The sequence below is a fragment of the Papaver somniferum genome, chromosome 2 (genome assembly GCF_003573695.1).
Source record: "Papaver somniferum cultivar HN1 chromosome 2, ASM357369v1, whole genome shotgun sequence".
NCBI lineage: Eukaryota > Viridiplantae > Streptophyta > Magnoliopsida > Ranunculales > Papaveraceae > Papaver > Papaver somniferum.
Window position 1 is genome coordinate 194,074,068 of NC_039359.1, and position 23,195 is coordinate 194,097,262.

At 35.1% G+C, this 23,195-nt stretch overlaps 1 protein-coding gene across 2 annotated transcripts; it reads left to right on the plus strand.

The window, feature by feature from the left end:
• Positions 1-1,818: 1,818 nt before the first annotated feature.
• Positions 1,819-6,578, plus strand: LOC113350101 (vacuole membrane protein KMS1-like). 2 transcript variants are annotated; one of them, XM_026594178.1, is made up of 8 exons: positions 1,819-2,326; positions 3,125-3,336; positions 3,960-4,038; positions 4,181-4,480; positions 4,557-4,714; positions 5,065-5,181; positions 5,355-5,534; positions 6,026-6,578. In XM_026594178.1, exons 1-8 carry the CDS (start codon positions 2,308-2,310, stop codon positions 6,224-6,226), a joined length of 1,266 nt encoding a protein of 421 aa, XP_026449963.1. In that variant the 5' UTR covers positions 1,819-2,307; the 3' UTR covers positions 6,227-6,578. The 2 variants fall into 2 exon arrangements, with proteins under 2 accessions (XP_026449963.1, XP_026449962.1); XM_026594177.1 differs by having other exon boundaries at positions 1,821-2,326; positions 6,020-6,578.
• The last annotated feature ends 16,617 nt before the right edge of the window (positions 6,579-23,195 follow it).

A 23,195-nucleotide genomic window follows, 5' to 3' on the forward strand; every position in this document is an offset into this window, starting at 1 on the left:
CTGTAATATTTTACTAGCTACATTTACAATTTAGTGTTCTTAGTACAGTTTCCTGCATTTTTTTGGAATCTGATTGAAATTCGAGCGAGTGTCTTGAATTTTTAGGGGAGCTATATCAATGCTCATGCAACAACGTCATCGAAACTTGCTGGAGACTTAGCAGAGGTTAATGCCATCGAGAGGATTTGTAAAAACACATCCAAAATCAAGGTACACTGAACCAAGGCAAGATCATTCCTCCGCTCATACACTTACTTTCTGAAACTGATATATGCTCCACGCCATACTTATGTTGTTGTCGTGACTTTAAAGATACTAAAGAGAAAAACGATAACATCATTAGTGTTGCAACTTTGCTTCAAAATAGTAATTGATTTGAGGTTCTCATTTCACTCGATGATTGGACGTTGGCTCGGGACAGCTGGTGGATTAGAAGCCACAACGACAATCAAAGGTATCATAACTTGATGGTTACATCCAACCATCAACCCAATGGCATTTGCACAAAACTTTTTTTTTTTTTAAACTTTTCATTTATTATATTTGTATGTGTCCAATGATCGACCACATTGTGAATAATTACAATAATACTTCTGTGTTAGAATTCTGGAATTGGTTTCATTACACTATGAGGCAACACAGAGTTGCGCCATTTGTATTTTTTTGGTGCCTGAATCTGACAGTTCTTGATCATTAGTTAGACAAGTAAGGTTTTCTTATTAGCTAAGGTTATATATAGTTTATCGAATTAGGGGTTTCATAGCTTAGTTTCTTAGATTTGAAATTTAGTTACGTGTGATTTATAAGGGTAAATGGCTGATACTACTTGATTGAAAGATTCTTTTTTATTTGATTGTGAGTTGAAATCAGTGCTCTTATTCATTTGTTGTTTTCAATTGTGGGTTATTTCAAACACGGTTTGGATGTATGACCTCTCAGTAGCCATCTCTTATAGCGATTGTGGTTCAATCCTAATGATCCGTCATATAAGAATTCAATTTAATGATAATTGACAATGTAGTTAGAGTTATTGTATATAAAGGAATATGAGGATGAACTACTGCCAACGACATTAGATTTAAATTTTCTGACTTTTGGAAATGTGGTTAGAGAGCCTACACTAGCATAAAGAAAAAGTTAAATATTGTTAAAGCTATTTGAAATTGTATTTGGATTCACCGACTCTGAATGTGTGGGTTAAAGAGCCTACAATGACATCAAACAAAGCTTAAATATTTCTTCCGCTATTTGATATCTGGATTCGCAGGCATAAGTTAAGTTTGCAAGGGTGAGTTGAAGCACGACTAATGTTGAAAAATGCAAAGAATTTCTATTTATTTTTAACATATGACTGTGAACTGAATTGTCATAGTTAATTTTATGCATTTTGGTTGGAACGATGGAGCTCATGTCTCCAACTTATACAAATTAGCTTCTTTTGGCTTCCTTTTACAAACCCTTTAAGAGAAAAAAGTTATACGTATTATAAACATCTATAATATTACTCAAAAGTTATACTTTGTATTTCTCAAATAATACCTGCATTAAATTTTAAATTACATTCATGGTGGCATCTAAATTTATTTGATGATATGTTACACTCGGTTGTTGTATTGAATTTCAACTCATCACGCTTCTAACATGACATTGGACAAACAAGAACACCTGATAAATCTAAGTTTGAATGTAAAAAAAACGTAGAAATCCAGCCTCCTGATTAAAAACCCGGACCGTTACCGCATGAATCATCCCCTAGTCATATTATTAATAATGAAAGGGACATAATATATATATGTCTTTAAATAAAAATAATTAGTGGTTTTCATCTTTGGTGCCGGGGTGAGATTGCGACAATTAAAGACAATTGTGTTGAATTGAAACTCTCCCCTGAACTCATATTTTCAGATCGGTAAAAGAATAAAAATAAAAATTGAATCCACATGACGAAGCCATCACGCCATATCTGAGATAACCCTCCTGTTTTCATCATTATGATATATATGCTATAATTATTATCCATTCTGCAAGATCTGAAAAAAACCCTGAAAAGTAAAGAAATCGAATTTCTTTTTGTTTGTTGTGAATTGAAATTGATGGTGCGAAAAGAGTGATTATTTAGAGGATAGTAATTTGTGTGTGTGTTTTCAAGGGGTTTTTGTCAGATTCAATTGGTAACAAACGGAAGATAGGGGATTTATTTTAGGGTTTCGGATTGGTTTTGTGCTTTTGTAGTATGTAAGTATAAAGGGATCCGGTAAACCAGTTAAATCCCCTTCTTCATCGTCTAATAATTCTTCTTCATCCCAAATGTCTTCGTCTCTATCTGGTAAGAACAATCTTATTTTGGATTTGCGTTTGGGTTTTTATTTGTTGCATATTTCAAGGAGTTTGTGTGGTTGGGTGATATGGGAACTGAATATGATTGAAATTGTTTGGATAATATGGGAATCGAATATCATGAAATTGTTTGGATAATATGGGAACTGAATGTGATCAAATTGTTTATGATTAATTGTTCAGTAATTGGATATTTAGATTTAGGTTAAATTTTTATGTTCAAAATAAAGAAAAACTAATGATAGATAGTGTGTTGATTGAGTTTAGTGATGAAACTTTTAAGTTTCGCCAGGGGTGATATGCATATGGTTGACCTCCTTTTGTTCTTGAAAATGCATTTAATTTTGTTAATGCAACTGTGGACTAGTGGCATATCAGTAAGACCCTAACATTAATGGTATATTTTTGTAATGTGGTTTAAAATGCAGCAGCCTACGGTTAAACTTGCTAGGCTAGTTGGAAGTACTGATCTTAATCCTTACTAAGAAGTTGATCCCATTCGAGGTTTCAAATCATTCTCTGATTTTAAGAAATGAAAAGAATGGGAAAATAGGAACTAGAGCAGGCAGTTACGGACATTGTTTTCAAGTTTGTTTTGGTTGCTATAAGGAAATACTTCCAGCAATATAAACGATAGTGGTTTTGATATTAATCATCTTGCCATCTCTCTTTTGGTTTATGTGTTGGCATTTTATGTTTGATTTTTCCTTTTGGTTCTACCTATGATGAAGATTCACTTTTGTTCTTTTGATTTCCGTTGATTAACGGAATTTTCGTATCCTAACAGGACTCAGGAAGAAGCATGAAATAGAAATAGAAAATTTGACTTTAACATCACAACCATTTAGGACATTAAAGCTTTTCATTTTGGCGACCATCCTATATGTTAAGCGATCAATATCATATCTACTGACCAAGGGGAGCTGGCTTCTTCTTTTGAGTATTCTGACTGCGGGTTTTGGGGTTCTGCTTATTACCATTGATGGGCCTCATGAGAAGGTAATTTTTCTTCTAAATACCTGGGTCACCTATCAGTTGATAATGCATCTAGGAAAGTAGTTCCTGTGCTGTTTTATAATAAATAAATATATATATTATTGTTTTCTACTTAATGTGAAGTGCATCAGAAACCTTAGTGCCTATTTGTCACAATAGGTCATTGATTTGTCAATACACACTGTTGCTGTTACTGGTTGCTTATGATGGCTCAGTTGACAAACTATAACATTTCACAAGAACAATGATAGCTAACGCTGGTAGTTCTCTTGATTCGTTCTTTGAGGTTGTTTATATATCTGCTTTTGGCTTTTACCGGGCATGTTGACTTGATTTCTTGGTATCTGTAATAAAAAAATCAGGCCAAATGGAATAACAAGATCCAAATAAGTATACTGAATATGAAAAGTTCTATAGCTGGAATCTTCCTGTCCATTAATGACTGGAAACCAGTATATCTAACTAGAATTCCGGTATGTTTATATATATTTTTTTATAACTTAGCTATGAAGGTTGGTTCGTTTTCTAGGGTTGTGAGGGTTGTTCTATATCAAAAACACAAAGTTTTGTTAGATCTCAATTTGTTGCAGTAGGCCTTTAATAATGCTACATACATGTTTTTGCAGCATGTTGAGGAATTTCTTCAGTACTTTCGGTTTGGACTTTGGTGGGTGGCCCTTGGTGTAGCATCATCAATTGGTTTGGGTAAGATAATTGGTAACTGGGACTATGGCACAACTCAAAATGTGAATATAAAGCTCGGTGCTTGATGCAGTACCCTTTTTTTATCTGGATTATATTGCATCCAATTCCTAACTCGTACATTTTTCTTTTATCTATCCCTTAGGGTCTGGTTTGCACACATTTGTGCTATATTTGGGACCACATATTGCACTGTTTACAATAAAAGCAATGAAGTGTGGCCGAGTTGATCTAAAAAGTGCTCCTTATGATACAATACAATTGGATAGAAGTGCTTCATGGCTTGACAAGAATTGCTCTGAATTCGGGCCCCCAATATTTCCAGCAGTAGGGGGTTTAAGTGTTCCGCTGAGCAGCATTCTACCACAGGTTCAGTTGGAAGCAATTCTATGGGGCTTTGGAACTGCTCTCGGAGAACTTCCTCCTTATTTCATCTCAAGAGCAGGTTTGTGGAAGTTTGTTGTTGATTAAATGTTGCCAATGATCATATGTTTATAAATTTGAACTTTATGTTGGTGCAGCGAGCATGTCAGGTGCAACATTAGATGCCATGGAGGAACTGAATGTTTCTTCAACAGAAGACGAAGGATTTATTTCCAGACACCTAAATCAATTGAAACGCTGGTTCTTTTCACATGCACAACATCTGAACTTCTTTTCCATTCTAGTACTTGCTTCTGTAAGTGTTGAATCTTTTGGTTGTCATTCCTCTTATATTCTCCTCCTCTAGTAATTATATTTGTTTTATTCCATTTAACTTTTTATTTCTTTAGGTATTTCGTAGATATGCATTAGTTTCAGATTCTAGTTAGTCTGATTTACTCTTTCTGCCCAATTTAATAATATCCTCTGCTCACCACTCGCCTCCCTTCAATTAAACATTGTGTGAACTAGTGCCTGTACACTGTTTATATGATTTTACAGAATATGTTCTTCATGGTATAAACTTTCACAAGCCACAACTGTAAGTATAGATGTGTTTTTGTTGGGTAATTGGTTAACTGACAATAAGTTCAACTTGTTTGTCAGGTGCCAAATCCACTGTTTGACCTTGCTGGAATCATGTGTGGGCAATTTGGAATCCCTTTTTGGAATTTTTTTCTTGCAACGTTGATTGGAAAAGCAATTGTTAAGACTCACATACAGGTTTGTTGAAGTATGAATATCCAGCTGTACTATGCTGGTCGACCAGAGCTCCTGGTCTTCTTTATCTTCTGCGTAGAGTTTGTGTTATCTTTTAGTTTATTTGACTTTATGCTATGAACAGCTCTTTTACTTGGTTTCTCAATTAAGAGTTCTTTTTGTTCTCTTGAATGCAGACAGCGTTTATCATCTCTGTTTGCAATAACCAGCTTCTTGATTGGATTGAGAATGAGTTGATCTGGGTGCTTGGTTTTGTCCCAGGACTTTCTTCCGTCCTACCTAACCTTATTAGCAAATTACATGCTGTTAAGGAGAAGTACCTTACACCCCCAGCTCCTGTGTCATCAAGTGACGAGGTAACCTATATCCGTATTAGATGTATATATATATAAATAATAACTGATGATTTGGTATCATTGGGAGAATTTACATATATATATAATAATAAATTGTATGGTGGGTCACCTTTGTGGGGGCATGCCTGTCTTGGTATTTCTACAAAAACATTTTTCAACAGTTCAAACAAGCTTTATTTGGTGTCACACAATTACAACTTGCTCAACCCCCAGGTGATAACTTCCAATTCTTGTAGGTCGAGTTCGGCTAGAAATTTCCATCCTAGTTGAATTATTAAACCTTCCCTAATCTAAGGAAGCTAAAAAAGTGAGGTTACATTACACAAAATACAACGTCTCTGTTGATTTATCTGTAATCCTACATAAAAGTACAGAAATTTCTTCCCAAATTGTTTTATCCTAAGTGCCAAACACAGCTGTAATTCATTAAGTTCTCTTTTGCTGGCTTTAAAAATGTGTTTTACTTCATTCTCTCTTACACTCAGGTGCAGAAGTGGTGGAATCTCTCAATTACATCAGTCTGGAATACAGTAGTGTGGCTGATGCTCTTCAACTTCTTTATCAAGATTGTAAATTCAACTGCACAACGGTATCTTAAGAAGCAGCAGGAGTGCGAAATGGTAGCATTAACTAATAAGTTAGCAGCAAACTCGAATGGGGAGCCAAATCCTGAAAGCTTAATAGGCACTTGATTCCAATTTGTTTTTCCTTCTTTGGTCCTGTGTAGGGGAATTGAACTTGATGGGCGACCACTTAGAATTTTTAACCAATGGAGCCCTTCTTCCTTTCTGTTATACATTCATACGTACACTTCGCAGTTTGCATAGGCATGGGGTTATTCTTTGGCAGTTTGCATGCCTTGCCTGTGGTTTATTCGTGGAGTGAATTAAATTGGTGGATTTCGGAACATGGTCATCTTCTAATGTACACCAATCCATGCAAAATTAGTGCATGTTATTGTTAGTATTTAATTTGAAATTGAGGTGTAGAATAAATTCTAAGCATTTTATTAGAATTATGAAATCGAATAATGACAGGCAATGACTAAATACAATCCTATATTCAAAACCTAAATATCGTGAACCTAATTCCATCTTCATCTTCCTCCCTCGGACCGTAGTTATTACTCCCCCGTTTCTGCAAAAGAGAGAGATATCTCATGGACAAAGGTAGTATTTTTCACTCTACCAAAGGTTTGTGGGGTGTGGAATCTAATCCGACTGATATTTAGTAGAAGATACTAAAAATAAAAACAGAGGTATTTTGTGTTACTGTTAGCATAGGGCATCCAAATCAAAAAAAATTGGCAATGGGTTAGTGGCCCTAAAATTATAAACTGCATGATCTTAGGGCAATTCCTATGGCAATGGCCAAACAGGTTTTTCCACTATGGTAAAGCAGTGGGCCGCTGATCATCAAGCACCAGAACACGGGACAACCGTTGGAGTGTGTGGTTTTCACGCGGCGTTGGAAGCATCAACGCGGGCGTTGAAGACAAAAACGCTGGTGTTGAAAGTTTCCACGCGGGCTTCAGAAGAAAAAACGCTAACGGGTAGTTTTTTGAAGTTCAAAATTCACTTTTTTACCTCTATAAATTACCATCATCTTCAAACAATTCACTCACACCAAAATTCACTTCTCTTCTAAATCTATTCTAATTTTTAAGTTTATTGTTGGTGAAATGGCTGAAAAGGCGATCACACTTTTTGCGATGCAAAACTTGAAGCTGCCGTTATTGTAAGAGGGAAGTGCAAGTTTTCGAAGTTGATCGAAGAAAATGTTCCGCTAATAGACAAATAAGAGCTCCAGTTTTGAAAGTTAACAACAAAAAATTCTAAAACAAAGGCGAAACTGTGAAAGAGCGCGTTGAATGTAAGATACGTCAAATGAAGATAAACAGAAGACCAACGCTTGTACTTGATTTATTGAAGTTGTTTAGTACTTTTTATTATTGTCTGAGTTTATATCTTGTAAAAGAATTGGCAGTAATACCAATGAATGAAAATATTTAGATTTTAAAATAGATTTCCACCAGATTAAGCAATATTTATTACAAATTAAACTTGCATATAATATCAAACTACATTTTAATATTTTTTAATATGTAAATTATTAGATAAATAGTATTACATTAACTAGTTGGAAGCCTAACAAGCTAAGCTCCAACAACGTATTACTACATTAATTGAACAAGTTGATGTGCTAGCCTCATGGGTAACCTAGCCAAGGGAGCCGAAACGGATTGGGGGGTGGGGGGGTGGGGGTGAGATTGTGTCACAAGGGAGGCAAACTAACTCTACCTTCCATGTTAATTCCTGCAATATTACGCCATTGAGGGCTCAAACTTGGTATCTCCTGGAGCGCATGAAAATTTGGAAAATGCGGATAACATTTTAATAAAGCACAACAATAACATCAAACTATATCAAATCCAGCGACATTATCTCTGTAGAGTTCTTCACTTTCAAAGTGCTTAAACTCTCTTCCGGTTTCTTCAGTAAACTTGGTTTGAGTAATGGTTTTCTGTAAAACATATTAACAACAACTTAAGATACTTATGATGCAATTGATCAGTGAGGACAAAGGTAAGATACTCACCAGTTCTTCGTTGGATAATCCAGAATTGCTACGGTGAACCATCCACAAAACTTCTGTATAATGTTTGACTTCCTTAGTGATGAATGCAATTCTTAGTTCTAGGCTCTTTTTGTTTCTTATGGTTCCGTTCCAAGATGCTACAAAATGTCCCAATACTCTTTCCCAGAAATAGTTATTGTTCATTGGTCTCATCATACGATGTAACCAACATCGAACAAGAGTAAATCTTCTTCCATTGTAAAGACCGGTAGAGGCGTTCGAGTGCAGTAATGATGTGCTTGAGATGAAAAATCTTTAAGAATTATGAAATACGCTTCGTAACGAAAAGGTTTACCGTGAGCTTCCTCCCAATTTTCAAGAGATGTTTGGATCACTTCATCTTCAGTTACACCGATGAATTTTTCTCCATGAATTTCCATTACCAGAGCAAGAAATGGCTGGACTCCAAGCCTAACAGATTGAAAACGAGCATGCAATCGACGAGCATCTCGGTTTCCAGGGTTCCCCGTCAGTGAGATGAACATTGTAAAAATGTTCCCCCAAAAAGAACCTTCTTGAAAGCCCATACCAACGATAACCCTATAAAAAAATATGCTTTTCATATAGTTATATCCCCATCTTCAGTAAACTTGGGACCACGATTTCTAACAGACATTTCTGTAGAGTGAGAGAGATTAAGATTTTTCGAAAGAAATAAGAAGAAGAAGAAGATGTGAATTTGGAGATGGGAAGAATGGAATTTATAGGGCGAGAAAGAAAATCGAGCTGTTGGAATTTGTAGTAAAACCGCACGGCTTTACTACAACCGCCTGTTGGAGTTGGCGTTTGTGATAAAACCGCGCGGCTTTACTAAAACTGCCCCTTTGAATTATCAACGCATATTATTTTTGTTATAAATACAGCACTAGGAAATCATGAATACAAACATTGTCCATAGAGAATCAGTGGATGCTCAAAGCCCGGTTGCATGACTTTTATGCATTTGTGCACTTCTTCTAAAGAAGACACATATGGAAGGCATTTATGGAAATGTCCTACGTGTTTTTTGGTGGAGTGGGATGATTGAAGTTGAATGACAACTCGATTCACTATAGTATTATGTTATTTAGTTTGATGTTCATTTTGTGTTATTACAATTATCTAAACCAAACTTGTGGATGTCTTCACATTTGCACCATCAATATCATAACTAATTTATATTTTTCTTGGATTCAATAGTGCACCATCAATATCAGAAATAAAAACATAATGCATTGGATCAAACAACCACATCAATACATGAGAATAAAAGAAATACATTAGATTTGTTGAATTAAACGACCACATCATTGGGTGGTGGAATTCCTAGGGCGATGTAGGGATTGTATTTGTTGAGCACCCTGAGAATGCTGAAACAAGAGTGGAAGTCGAAAGGACACACTCCGTGAGATACTGCCCACGTCACTAGTGTTATGGGTTCCACTTCATCCACAACTTCACCGTTGAGTTTATTTTTGTGATTTTCATTAGTAGGGATACAAATTCCGATACATTACGACTAATTACACCAAAACGATACGACAATATGCCATAATCGTGCCCATAAATGTTCCCCATTTCAGCGGTGAACATTCGATAAGCTTTCTCCCAGAAATACAACGGTGGTACATTCTTACCGACAACATTTTCTGTGTGAAAAACATAGGCTCTACAAATAGATAAATCCTCTTGTTGAGTGAATCTAACATCACGAACTCTGGGAGCCATTTTTGTAAATGATTTGAGAGTGAAGAATGTGTAGAATGTATGACATTGGAGTTGAAATGGGGAGTATTTATAAAACTCAAAATTTTAACCGTTGGATGAGATGGATTTTCAGCCATCTAGATTTAGTCGTTGGCGGTTTTGGGAACAACGCGACGCTTTTAGCAACAACTCTGGCGTTTGATGAAGCAACGGGCAACGATGGGACAAACGCCAGCGTTTCTGGGTCAAGCGCCAACGATTAAGGTATGCTCGCCCGGTTTACCATCGCGTGCGCGCGTGTTCTTCCAACTCAATGAACAAACCAATAAATTTGTTATTTTTTTCATCCGTTTTTCATGTTTGGTGAGTCCATATATAGTTGGATCAAAACGAACAAATCCTTGATTTGTTGAGTCCATAGGAACTGCTTTTAGATAACCCAACTCAAAACCAATTGGAAATAGGTGAGTGACCCTAAAGATTATAAAATGCAGGATCTTAGATAACCCAGACAATGTGGGAGTAATAATCCCGCCAGTTACCTCCCCTTTGATGATTGCTAATTAAGAAAAATTACCCTAGAGATTTAATATTAAAGAAACCTCCAGTTATTAAGTTATTTGTTTAGCTAGCAGACGGTTTACACTTAAGGCATGTACGAGTGGCATATTTCTGGTTAATTAGTAAAAGTTCCCTTTCACACCAAACAAATTCTGGGCATGTGCAACACATCCGTACCATTTATCGAACTGTTGTGAATATTTGTCATTTATTGAACTGTTACGATTGAGTCACTTTTTGAAGGTAGCATAATATCGAGACACATATCTCCTGTCTCTTCAACCTCCATAGCATAGACGGGAAGATCATTCACAGGGAAAAATAATAATTCTCAAATCGTAGTTGCATAGAGAGAGAGAGAGTGAATGAGAAAGAAAAATCCCCAAATCGAAAGTTAGGGTAGATCAAAATCCTCAAAGTTTTGTTGAAGTGCAAGACAACTAGGGTTTGATGATGGTTCAATTTTGTTGTTTCGTGATGAATCTTAACCCTAATCCTCGATTCTAAGTTTCTGAATCTTAGGTTTTGTTTTGATTTCTTTTGTTGATGGGTGTGATGTGATGCATGTTGGTTTGAAGTTTCTAGGGTTTATTTCATCATGCTTTGTTTCGTAAGAAGCTTTCCCTCTGTAGAAGACTTCTTCGGAATGACATAATTTATTTTTTTCCTATGACTCTTTTTATCGATTTTGTTTTCTATATATTTTCAAGGCATGAACTAGGTTTCTATGGTGAGAATGAGTATATAATGGTCTGTATTTCAATTTTGCAAAATATTGGTTTATTTGTTCTTGATTTTATTCCATTTAAGATTGTATGATGACATTTTTTGGGTGCTCTGTTTTTTTTTTTGGGTTATTGTTTAGATTTATGATTCTGAAGTGTTTGAATATAACTTTGTTGCAGTGTTGGGGTTGATTATGGCATAAAAGATTTCTAGATTCATTATGATAGATACTGGACTAAGGAACAACCTCATGGTGGGTTTCATCTGTTTGAATACATCAATGGGAAGCAGATTCATTGGCATAAATATGATGGTGACTTTTTGAACTAGCTTGACCTATTGCAGAGTGTGCATGATTATATTGAGGAATTAGATGGTACTTAGTGCTTATTTCACTACTTGGATAAAGGGTTTCTATATTATGTTGAGGATGATGAAAACCTGTTGAAGTTTTGGAATGAGTCCGAACAAAGTATACCAAATGAAGTCCATTTGTTCATGACATATAAAAAAGAACTAAATGTTATCAAAAATGGTGTTGATGATGAAGTTGTTGGGCCAAGTGCACAATAAAAAGAAGAGGTTCCTATTTTTGATGTGCTTGAAGGGTTCTTAAAAGTTACCCAAGAAGACAATGTAGCAGAGGAGGAGCCTAGTCAGAAGCTAACCGAAGAACACAGTGTAATGTTTCTAACTAAAGAGCCTAGTCAGCAGCCGTCAAAGCAACATTCAAAGATTCCTAGACATGACCCTTTGCCAAATGAAGAGCCAACTCATATGCCAACTGAGCATCATAGTCAGTAGATTACACCTACCAAAAATGTCAACACCTAAGAAGACTCTTGCATGCATCAAAAAAACCCTCATCCGTACCCAAGTAGATGCAGGTTAAAGAACATTATATCCAACCAGATGAAGACCATGAAACACTTGAAGATATTTTAGTCGAAGAAGAAATTGATGCGTACTACATGAGAGTACAAACATGGATAAGCATAACATACATGATTTTCCAATAGAAGATGATTATTATAGTGGTGTCGATGGTGGATTTTTGACAAAGGATAAAATAGTGGAATTCAAATTTTAGGTTTCAGACGTGAAAGCTCATGTCACGATCTCTGACTGAGCGTACAACCTCTCAGAGCACACATGAATATGCAATCATTAATGTTAGAGCATTTCTCGGTTGAACCCACCAAGCGTTGGTATGTCAAGTTTGGTTGTCATATTTTTGTGAACCAAAACTCATTTAGAGAGTCGCTTGATTATTTACTAGAGTCAACTTCGTATAGGTTAGCTATAAAGTTATTAGGATATGAGACTTACAAGTAGTACTCAAATACTTGAAGAATGCGAAGAAGTAAAGAGATACATCGACAACATCATCCTTCCTCTTGAGGTTAGTAATATTTTGACATGAATTGTTTCATTCCTAACGTATCTTTCTGAAAAGACGAGGGTACCCAAATATACCTCAATCTAAAAAATTTCCACCTATAAGTCCTTTCTCCGAAAGTGATTGTCTATGGAATGAGTCAGGACAATACAACTAATCGGTTCACACTTCATGTGATCGTCTATGGATACGAGATCGAGATAATACGACAAAAAGATAACTTTGCGTGATTGACTATGGATACAAGATCGAGACAATACAACAACGAAGTATGATTACTTGATAATAGGTTCGGACTTAACCAAACACTATAGGATCACTATCAAGTAATTAGGAATTAACGTTTGTGTATTTTACTTCTAATTATAATAAAATAATTATAATTGCGGAAATAGAAAAGTAAAAGACACAACAAGATTTTGTTTACGAGGAAACCGCAAATGTAGAAAAAACCCCGGGACCTTGTCCAAAATTGAATAATCTCATAATTAAACCGCTATACAAATTCTAAACCAACTTCGTATAGTTGAGACCAAACAACTAAACCTATAATTCATCTAGTTCCCTCAGTATCCCCGCGCCTCCAACTTGTAATAAGTCACGCACTTGGAACAATTCCTTTGGTTCGTATTCCAAATAATAAAGGAACAACAAATCTGTTCGGTAACAACTCTTTTCAAACAAAGTGATATAAGTTTGACAAAAGGCTCTTCCGTTTATCCCAATAAACTCCCTTTTCAGGTTCTTAGATCTATCTATTAACAACTACCAAAGTAATTGTTTAGACTATGCAATCAATACTCTTAATCACAAAGAATTGTATTGATGCCGATCTACTCAAATAATCAATCAAGGTTATCACAAAGATAATCCGATTATAGTTGGATCCCCAACCGATCAAGTTTTGTGCACACAAAATATTATGAACTCAAATAGAAATCTTCTTTGTCTTCAAATCTTCTTAGATCTTCAATAAACACCTGCACACAAACAACTTGAATCTCTTGTGATTAATCACACACAGAACAGATTCTTTTAAGGATGGATTATCACAAGACGTCTTTAGGTCTACAAACAGTCTAAATATCCACGTCGATACTTCGATCTAGTTTGAATGAATCTTATATCAGAAGAGAAGATTCTCGAGCATAAACAAACTAGGTGCAATCAAAGTTCAACAACTGTTAGTCAATCAAATCAATCGAAAACTAATAATAAAGTGCAATTATATAGTTTCCCACCAACGGTACTCTTAGAGCTTCCCAATCCCAAAGAATTCTTTAAAACGAGCGGTCGTAATAGATTTCACCTAATTAGGGTACTTTGGTCTCCGAATAGAAGGTTCCACCAGTAAAAAAACAACCAGGTAGTTTTGCTGGCTCTGAGGATTAATTCGCTTAAAATGCAAACTTCAATATTTATAGACCAAGGAAGTTTGGACACCAAGAAATTTCCAAAACCGAATATTCTCAAAGATATGAAATAAAGCCAAAAACGGTTTTCATAATTCCTGGAAATGCACTGTCCAAATATTGACCGAAATCTCAGTAGAAAATCTCCAATTAGTAAATGCACATTACTAATTTTTATTTTCTAAAGATATGCATTTAATTGCTGTAAATTAAAAGCATATAAAAACTAAATACCCTAATTAAAAGATTCTCAATTTATTTCGATCTGGGATTCTCCTTTAGTTATTAAGGAATATCTTTGAACAATAAAAGATAAGAATTACGGCACATGTTCAAAGTATTTCGACATATTTACTTTGTAAATCCTTTTTCATGTTTACAATCTTGGAACCGATTTGCCACACTTCCAAACAAGTTTAGAATTGGTTCATCTGGCTTCCAAGAACTATGTGATTGATTGTCCTATCAAATCACCATTAATGGGTTTCACGGTTCTACCAAAACACAAAGCTTCGGTTCTACCTCCATGTGGGTACTAGGATCGGTCACACTAGCTTTCCAAAAATTGGTTGACTAGGTACTAGGATCGGTTACCACATAATTATGGTATTTTACTTGTGATCGGTTGCACAAGTCATAGGATCGGTTACCAATTACTAAGACTTGTTGTACCTCTTACAAGGATCGATTCCATATACTTGTGATCAGTTGCACCTCTTACTAGGATCGGTTACCCAATGTCTAGAGTTGGTCATACCAATTACAACATATCGATCATACCATCTCAGGTGATTACTTAAGATCGGTTTCACTAATAAAAGTCATACCAATACAAAAGTCAGGCATTGTGAATAGTTTTACCAAAATACATAAACAAGTTATGAGCGGTTATACTAAACACACATATTGGTAATACAAATATTTGCAATGAATAACAATACCAATAAGCTTAGATATTTCCCTTTCGATTCACAAAACAAGTTTATGAATTGTACTTCTTTTAAACGAATGTAAAACATTGTTTCTTAGGACAAAATATTCACCCATACCCATACATAATCACAATATCATACAATTATGTCGATGTCTTATATACGAAGTTCAAAAGATAGACGTTATACTTCGTATTGTAATTCCTTAATACTATGTCTAACTAGAGTATAATCATTCACAGCTTCGCAGTTATGTTTTCAATATGCACGACTTGAAAGATACGTTAGGAATGAAACAATTCAATTTCAAATATTACTAACCTCAAGAGGAAGGATAATATGTCGTCGTTGTAGCTCTTTACTTCTTCACATTCTTCAAGTCTTCACGTAATACTTGTCTCATATCCTAGTAACTTTCTAGCTAACCTATTCGAAGTTGACTCTAGTAAATAATCAAGCGACTCTTTAAATGAGTTTTGATTCACTAAAATATTACAACCAAACTTGACATACCAACGCTTGGTGGGTTCAACCGATCTATGCTCTAATAATCTCCCCCTTTAACAATTTTAGTGACAAAACTCTTACATCATAGGGATAAACAAATTACAAGAATTCATTACACATACGCTTGATTCCAAGTTTCAACATCACAATAACCTATATACATTCAATCCATAAATGCTACTGTTGACATTATAATAACAAAGCTAATACTCCCCCTAAAGGTAAGATAGGTATATTTTCAATCCGCACGTATTTGTTATTCCCTTTGTAGTTAAGGTAACTACAAGAATCAATATGATATATTACTCCCCCTTAGTGTATGCTTTACTCTTTCGTTAGATATAACGTTTAAGCACCATTGTCCTTTCCTTAGTGATACCAAATCACTTGTTTACTCCATATATTTCTCCCCCTTTTTGTCACAAAAATGACAAAGGTACGAGCAAATAAAAGATAAACCGAAAGGATCTTACAAATCTTAAAGACTTGCACCCTATAAGAGTTAATCACGAGGGTTCCACACACCATTTTAGATAACCAATATCAAAACCGAAACTACAAAGTAATTTTGTTTTGATATGTTACCAAGAAAACAATTGCCCATAGAAATTTTCCCTAATAGTTTAGCAAATCAAAAACTGACTAAGCACCTTAGTTCTTTTGCTAAACCGATTGTACAAATACAATCGCTTGTTTGATAAGACCAAAATAAAGATCAAAATTAACTTTATTTTTCTCATCAGGTTCTAATTATTCAAATAATAACTTAGACCTTTCACTTTTAAACAACACAAATACTAGGTTAGTTAACTAGAATTTCTTGTTAATGCATTCGATTAGACTTGAATAACTGAAACCTCCACTTTGATAAGTCTAGCTAAGATCATAATTAACTGAGTTTCTCTTATACGGAATCCAATTGGACTAAACAATTGATCCTGAAAACCCTTTTGTTAATCCATAAACAATTCATACAAACCAAATAAATCAACTTACATAATTGTTTATCTCAACCAGAAGCAATTGAAACAATCATAGACCTTATAGTACCGCAATTACACCATAATTTTGTAACCCTAAACAATTGATACCAAACAATAAACCAAGATAACAATAGTTTTTCTTAACCAGAAACAATTGAATCATATACACACCATACACAAATAATGGAATAAACATCAATTGTACCAAAATTTTGTTAAGCAAAAGCAATAAATATATGCAATAAAATCAGGCTTTTCTTAAACAGGAAAACGATTAACTAACAAATTCGTTACCTCAAGTTTCGCATACTCTTCACCCTTGCTTTGCATCTTTCTTGGGATGAATATCACTGTGTTGTCATCCTCTTGCAAGATAAAAGAACAACAAAAACCAACCTTTACCAGAGAAAGGTTGGAAGTCAGTTTTAACTATTGCATATCAAAAGTTGAAAACCCCGAAACACATATGCTTTTATGCTAAACCAAAAACGATTCGACATATTGTGACTTTTTCACACATGAGTTTCAATCAGAACCCCTTATGATCCTTTGATAAAGCCTACCATCATGGTCTAGAACTTAATCTTGCTAAACCAAAAAGTCAGCCAAACCATAAGGGTTCACACAATATGAGATCGAATATTAAAGTTATAAAAACCGAAATCAGACATCCCATAAACTCAAATGCAATACACCATAAATATTCAACAGAAAATAAAGTATTGCAATTACCTCAATCTTGTAGGAAATTGAATTACGAAACCAATGCAAAAAGAATGAGGTTATTCCGAGTCCGGACGAAGAAGTTATGGACAAAACAGTTTTACACTCCTTTGTATGAACCAATCACTAGGATCGGTTACACCAATACTAGGATAGGTTACAGTAGTTACTTGTGATGGATCACAACACCAAACTGCTTTTGACATAACTTTTGCATACAATGTCTGAATTTAGTGTTTTTTGGCTCGTTTCAACCGTAAAAACAAGAGATACACATATATGATCAGTAGATATCAACATATTAAACTCAAAATTACTGTTTCTATAAAAATCTCAAATACAGATAGATAAGGTACGAGTATAGAAGAAAAGCAATATCCCTAAAGATGTTAATTAGTCATATAATAACCGAGAGATCATATGCTCAGTTTTTCATGTGCTTCCTCACCTTCCAAAAGATTGAGCGCCAAGGTGACCATGTACATTCTAACACAACTAGGTTGTGTTGAGTTGAGCCTTGTGTTGAGTTGAGCCTTGTCTTGTTCGTCACGAGTGACTAAGACAGAATCATAATTCTTGACCTCTTGCTTGGTTTGTTTTCTCTTGTTCCATCTCTTGTTTTTCTTATTTGACTTGTGATGAGGAGTGTCATTATCATAGCGTTCACTAGTACAAGAGATTTCAGACATGATGTCTCTCTTTAGTCTTTCAATAAAACTCTTATAATTAATGTCACTAACAATTAACAGCTGAGAGTCATTCTTGTGACTAACTTTTGGTCCCTTCTTGGCTTTGGAGGACTTTGGGATCCATTTAGAGTTGGGTTTCGCAGGAGCATCTTTCTCCTTCATACCATTAGAACCATTGTCCTTTTGGATATTTTGCGAAACAACTTTTCTCCAATTTGGAACATCAGATATTGTCTTAGCATTTACAAAGTCATCTCTCTTTATATATTCGGGATTTTTATAAGATGACCTTGTTGAGCGATAGGAAAAATTTGAACTGTCATTATAATAATTCTTTTGCCTAAACTTTGGACAATATCGATCCGAGTTCCTTTAGGGAGCAATCTTAGCCAATTCTTTTGATACAAAATAAAGTGCATCTTGCATCATACGAACTTTGCATCCCCATTTCAAGTTCCCTTTATTACTACAATAATAACAATGCTTAGTATAAACATACGAAGTATGAGTTTTAGTGTTACCTTTTTTTGTGGATCCTCTTGCATTGAAGCTCGACGAGTTTTCTTCTTCTTCTTCTTCTTATCCTTTTTCAACGTTGTTTCTTTCTTGACATTAGCAGAAGTGCTCTCTTTGATTGTTGTTGGTTGAACACAATTCTTAGGCTTGACTGGCTTTACTTCTTTACAAGAGATAGTATCATTTTTGACAACAGTGGAAGCCTCTGGTTGAGAAGAATTAGTAGCTTTAACAAATTTTACCTCTTTATTAATATTTGAAGCATCTATTCCCTTATAGCCCAATCCTCGTGTATCACAATGATTTCTACTTGCTTCTAACATTGAGGTTAAATTGTTTGAGATGACATTGAACTTTTTAAGTTCCAAAATTTCTTCTTCCAATGTCTTGATTTTATCAAGAGCACCAGCTAGATCAACCTTAAGATGTTTTTCTCGTGAGACATATACACCTTCTTTCTCTTCAAAACTCTTTGGTTGAGAATTAACCCTTGCTTCAGATTCAGCAAGTTTCATTTTCGACAAAAAGATATCTCTTCGAAGATTTTCACATTCTAATTTCTTAGAATTTAGCTCGCCTGTACGATCTTTAAGAAGAGAATCACCGATTTGGTAACCAATATAATATCCTTGAAAAACCTTCTTCAATTTCTTGTTCTCACGACAAAGAGGAGTCATAAGACCAACGAAATCTGAATATATCAGTTTTTTATTTTTCAAAGGATTCAGTAGTTTAGAGTATTCTGAGATATACTCTTCTACTTCTCGTTCAAAATCTGAGTCATCATCATCGGAAATTTCATCCATCCTTTCTTCTAGACAAATTTTCCAGTTGTCATCGGTTTCTACATCATTAACAAGATTAACTTGTCTAGTAGAATCTCCGGTGATGAATTTATGATCGTTTTAAGATATTGTTTCATAGATGCCATCATCAAGTGTTAATTCAAAACTCTTGATATCTTGCTTTACGTTAACTAAATCATTCTCAGGTTCCATGAAAACCATTTTTAAATTCCAGTCTTATAGGTTGGATCGCACCAAATACAGATTGTTAGATATTTTCGTGTTTGCCTGCTCTGATACCAATTGAAAATACGAGGGTACCCAAATATACCTCAATCTAAAACTTTTCCACTTATAATTCCTTTCTCTGAAAGTGATTGTCTATGGATTGAGTCGCGACAATACAACTAATCGGTTCACACTTCGTGTGATCGTCTATGGATACGAGATCGAGACAATACGACAACAAGATAACTTGCGTGATTGACTATGGATACAAGATCGAGACAATACAACAACGAAGTATGATTACTTGATAATAGGTTCGGACTTAACCAAACAATATAGGATTGCTATCAGGTAATTAGGAATTAACTTTTGTGTATTTTACTTCTAATTATAATAAAACAATTATAATTGCGAAAATAGAAAAGTAAAAGACACAATAATATTTTGTTAACGAGGAAGCCACAAATGCAGAAAAAACCCGGGGACCTTGTCCAGAATTGAATACTCTCAGAATTAAGCCGTTATACAAAATCTAAACCAACTTCGTATAGTTGAGACCAAGAAACTAAACATATAGTTCACCTAGCTCCCTTAGTATCCATGCGCCTCCAACTTGTAATAAGTAACGCACTTGGAACAATTCCTTTGGTTCGTATTCCAAACAGTAAAGGAACAAAAACTCTAATCGGTAACAACTCTTTTCAAACAACATGATATGAGTTTGACAAAAGGCTCTTCCGTTTATCCCAATAAACTCATTTGTCAGGTTTTTAGATCTATCTATTAACAACTAACAAAGTAATTGTTTAGACTATGCAATCAATACTCTTAATCACAAAGAATTGTATTGATGCGGATCTACTCAACTAATCAATCAAGGTTATCACAAAGATAATCCGATTATAGTTGGATCCCCAGCCGATCAAGTTTTGTGCACACCAAAGATTATGAACTCAAATAAGAAATCTTCTTTGTCTTCAAATCTTCTTAAATCTTCAATAAACACCTGCACACAAACATCTTGAATCTCTTAGGATTAATCACACATAGAATGGTGTCTATTAACGATGGATTATCACAATACGTCTTTAGATCTACAAACAGTCTAAAGATCCCCGTCGATACTTCGATCTAGTTTGAGTGAATCTTATATAAGAAGAGAAGATTCTCAAGCATAAACAAACTAGGTGCAATCAAAGTTCAACAACCGTTAGTTAATAAAATCAATCGAAAACTAATAACAAACTGCAATTATCTAGTTTCCCACCAACGGTACTCGTAGAGCTTCCCAATCCCAAAGAAGTCTTTAAAACGAGGGGTCGTAAGAGATTTTGCCTAATTAGGGTACTTTCCTCTCCGAATAGACGGCTCCACCAGTAACAACACAACTAGGTAGTTTTGCTGGCTCTGAGGATTAGTTTGCTTGAAATGGAAACTTCAATATTTATAGACCAAGGAAGTTTGGACACCAAGGAATTTTCAAACTTTCTTGGTTTATAAATATTGAAGTTTGCATTTCGAGCAAACTAATCCTCAGAGCCAGCAAAACTACCTTGTTGTGTTGTTACTGGTGGAGCCGTCTATTCGGAGAGAAAAGTACCCTAATTAGGCGAAATCTCTTACGACCGCTCGTTTTATGGACTTCTTTGGGATTGATAAGCTCTACGAGTACCGTTGGTGTGAAACTAGATAATTGCAGTTTATTATTAGTTTCGATTTATTTGATTGACTAACGGTTATTGAACTTTGATTGCACCTAGTTTGTTTATACTTGAGAATCTTCTCTTCTGATATAAGATTCACTCAAACTAGATCGAAGTATCGACGGGGATCTTTAGACTGTTTGTAGATCTAAAGGCGTCTTGTGATAATCCATCGTTAACAGACTCCGTTCTGTGTGTGATTGGTAACAAGAGATTCAAGTTGTTTGTGTGCAGGTGTTTATTGGAGATCTAATAAGATTTGAAGACAAAGAAGATTTCTTATTTGAGTTTATAATCTTTGGTGTGCACAAAACTTGATCGGCTGGAGATCCACATATTATTGGTTTATCTTTTGATAGATTGGATTGATTAGTTGCATAGATCGGCATCGATACACTTCTTTGTGATTCATAATATTGATTGCATAGTCTAAACAATTACTTTGGTAGTTGTTAAATAGATTGATCTAAGAACCCGAAAAAGGAGTTTATTGGTTAAACGGAATATCCTTTTGTCAAACTCATATCACGTTGTTTGAAGAGTTGTTACTGAACAGATTTGTTGTTCCTTTACTGTTTGGAATACGAACCAAAGAAATTGTTCCAAGTGCGTGATTTATTGCAAGTTGGAGGCGCAGGGATATTGAGGGAACTAGGTTAACTCTAGGTTTAGTTGCTTGGTCTCAACTATACGAAGTTGGTTTAGATTTTGTATAGCGGTTTAATTCTGAGAGTATTCAATTCTGGACAAGGTCCCGGGGTTTTTCTGCATTTGCGGTTTCCTCGTTAATAAAATCTTGTTGTGTCTTTTACTTTTCTATTTCCCTAATTATAATTGATTTATTATAATTAGAAGTAAAATACACAAACGCTAATTCCTAATTACTTGATAGAAATCCTATAGTGTTTGGTTAAGTCCGAACCTATTATCAAGTAATCATACTTCGTTGTTGTATTGTCTCGATCTTGTATCCATAGTCAATCACGCAAGTTATCTTGTTGTCATATTGTCTCGATCTCATGTCCATAGACGATCACACGAATTGTGAACCGATTCGTTAATTATTGTCTCGACTCAGTCCATAGACAATCACTTTCGCAAAAAGGACTTATAGGTGGAAAAATTTTAGATTGAGGTATATTTGGGTACCCTCGTCTTTTCAGTTAAAATCTCTAAACTGAGATTTCAGCATATTTCATCAAATGAGCAATTTCAGTATTCGCTTCTATATAGAATCAAAAAATTATTGGGCGGCTCCTAGAAAGATTGCATGCTAGTATGGAGTGATAACATCTTCAGGATGTCGCAATGTTCCTGACTATATAGAATATATATGTATAAAATCTTAATGATTGGACGACTCTTAGATGGATTAACCAGTAGTATGAAGCAAGAACGTCTTCAGGATGTCGCAGTGTTCTCTGACTATAAAGAATAAACATTCAAAGCGAATATGATGCTTCTATTATCTCATACCTCGACTATCGAATAAATATAACGCTTCTAGACAGATTGCCTACTAGTATAGAGCCATTCATTGATTAACTCTAACGCAATATTCATCAATTGAATTCCTAGAAAAGGTAATCTATTTTTATCATAATATCTCATTACTACGTTTCATGGCTTTTGTAAGCTGAATTCCATGTATTAGTAATAAATATTCACTTTTTCGGCATTTGGGCCACCACCAAGCAAGCCCCGAGAAAATGATGCGAGTGTACTTATCAATAATGCATGAACGAGCACCCAAAATATGGACGAACGAGGAAGTATGGAGACCTAAGCAAAATAGGATATGAAAAAAAGTTTAAGAGGCGCGCACAGGACCGGGCCCACCGGCCGGCCGGCCATGCCGCCGTGGTCGGTATCACACCTCTCCATATTTTCTTTTAACCTCATTTTATTATTTTCCTCATCTCTTGAAACTCTTTTGTTTGAGCAAACTTCCTCGTTTGAGCACAACTCATAGTTTTCCAAATTTCTCCACACAAGTTGAAAAATAATAAAAAAAATAGGGAAGAGTGTCAAAGAACCGGGCCCACCGTCCGACCGGCCATGCCACGGCCGTGGACGGTCCCACGCCTCTCCAATTCCTTATTTCATTATTATTGCTTCTCTCATCTCATGAAACTTCCTCGTTTGAGCAAACTTTTGGTTTCTATATTTCTCCA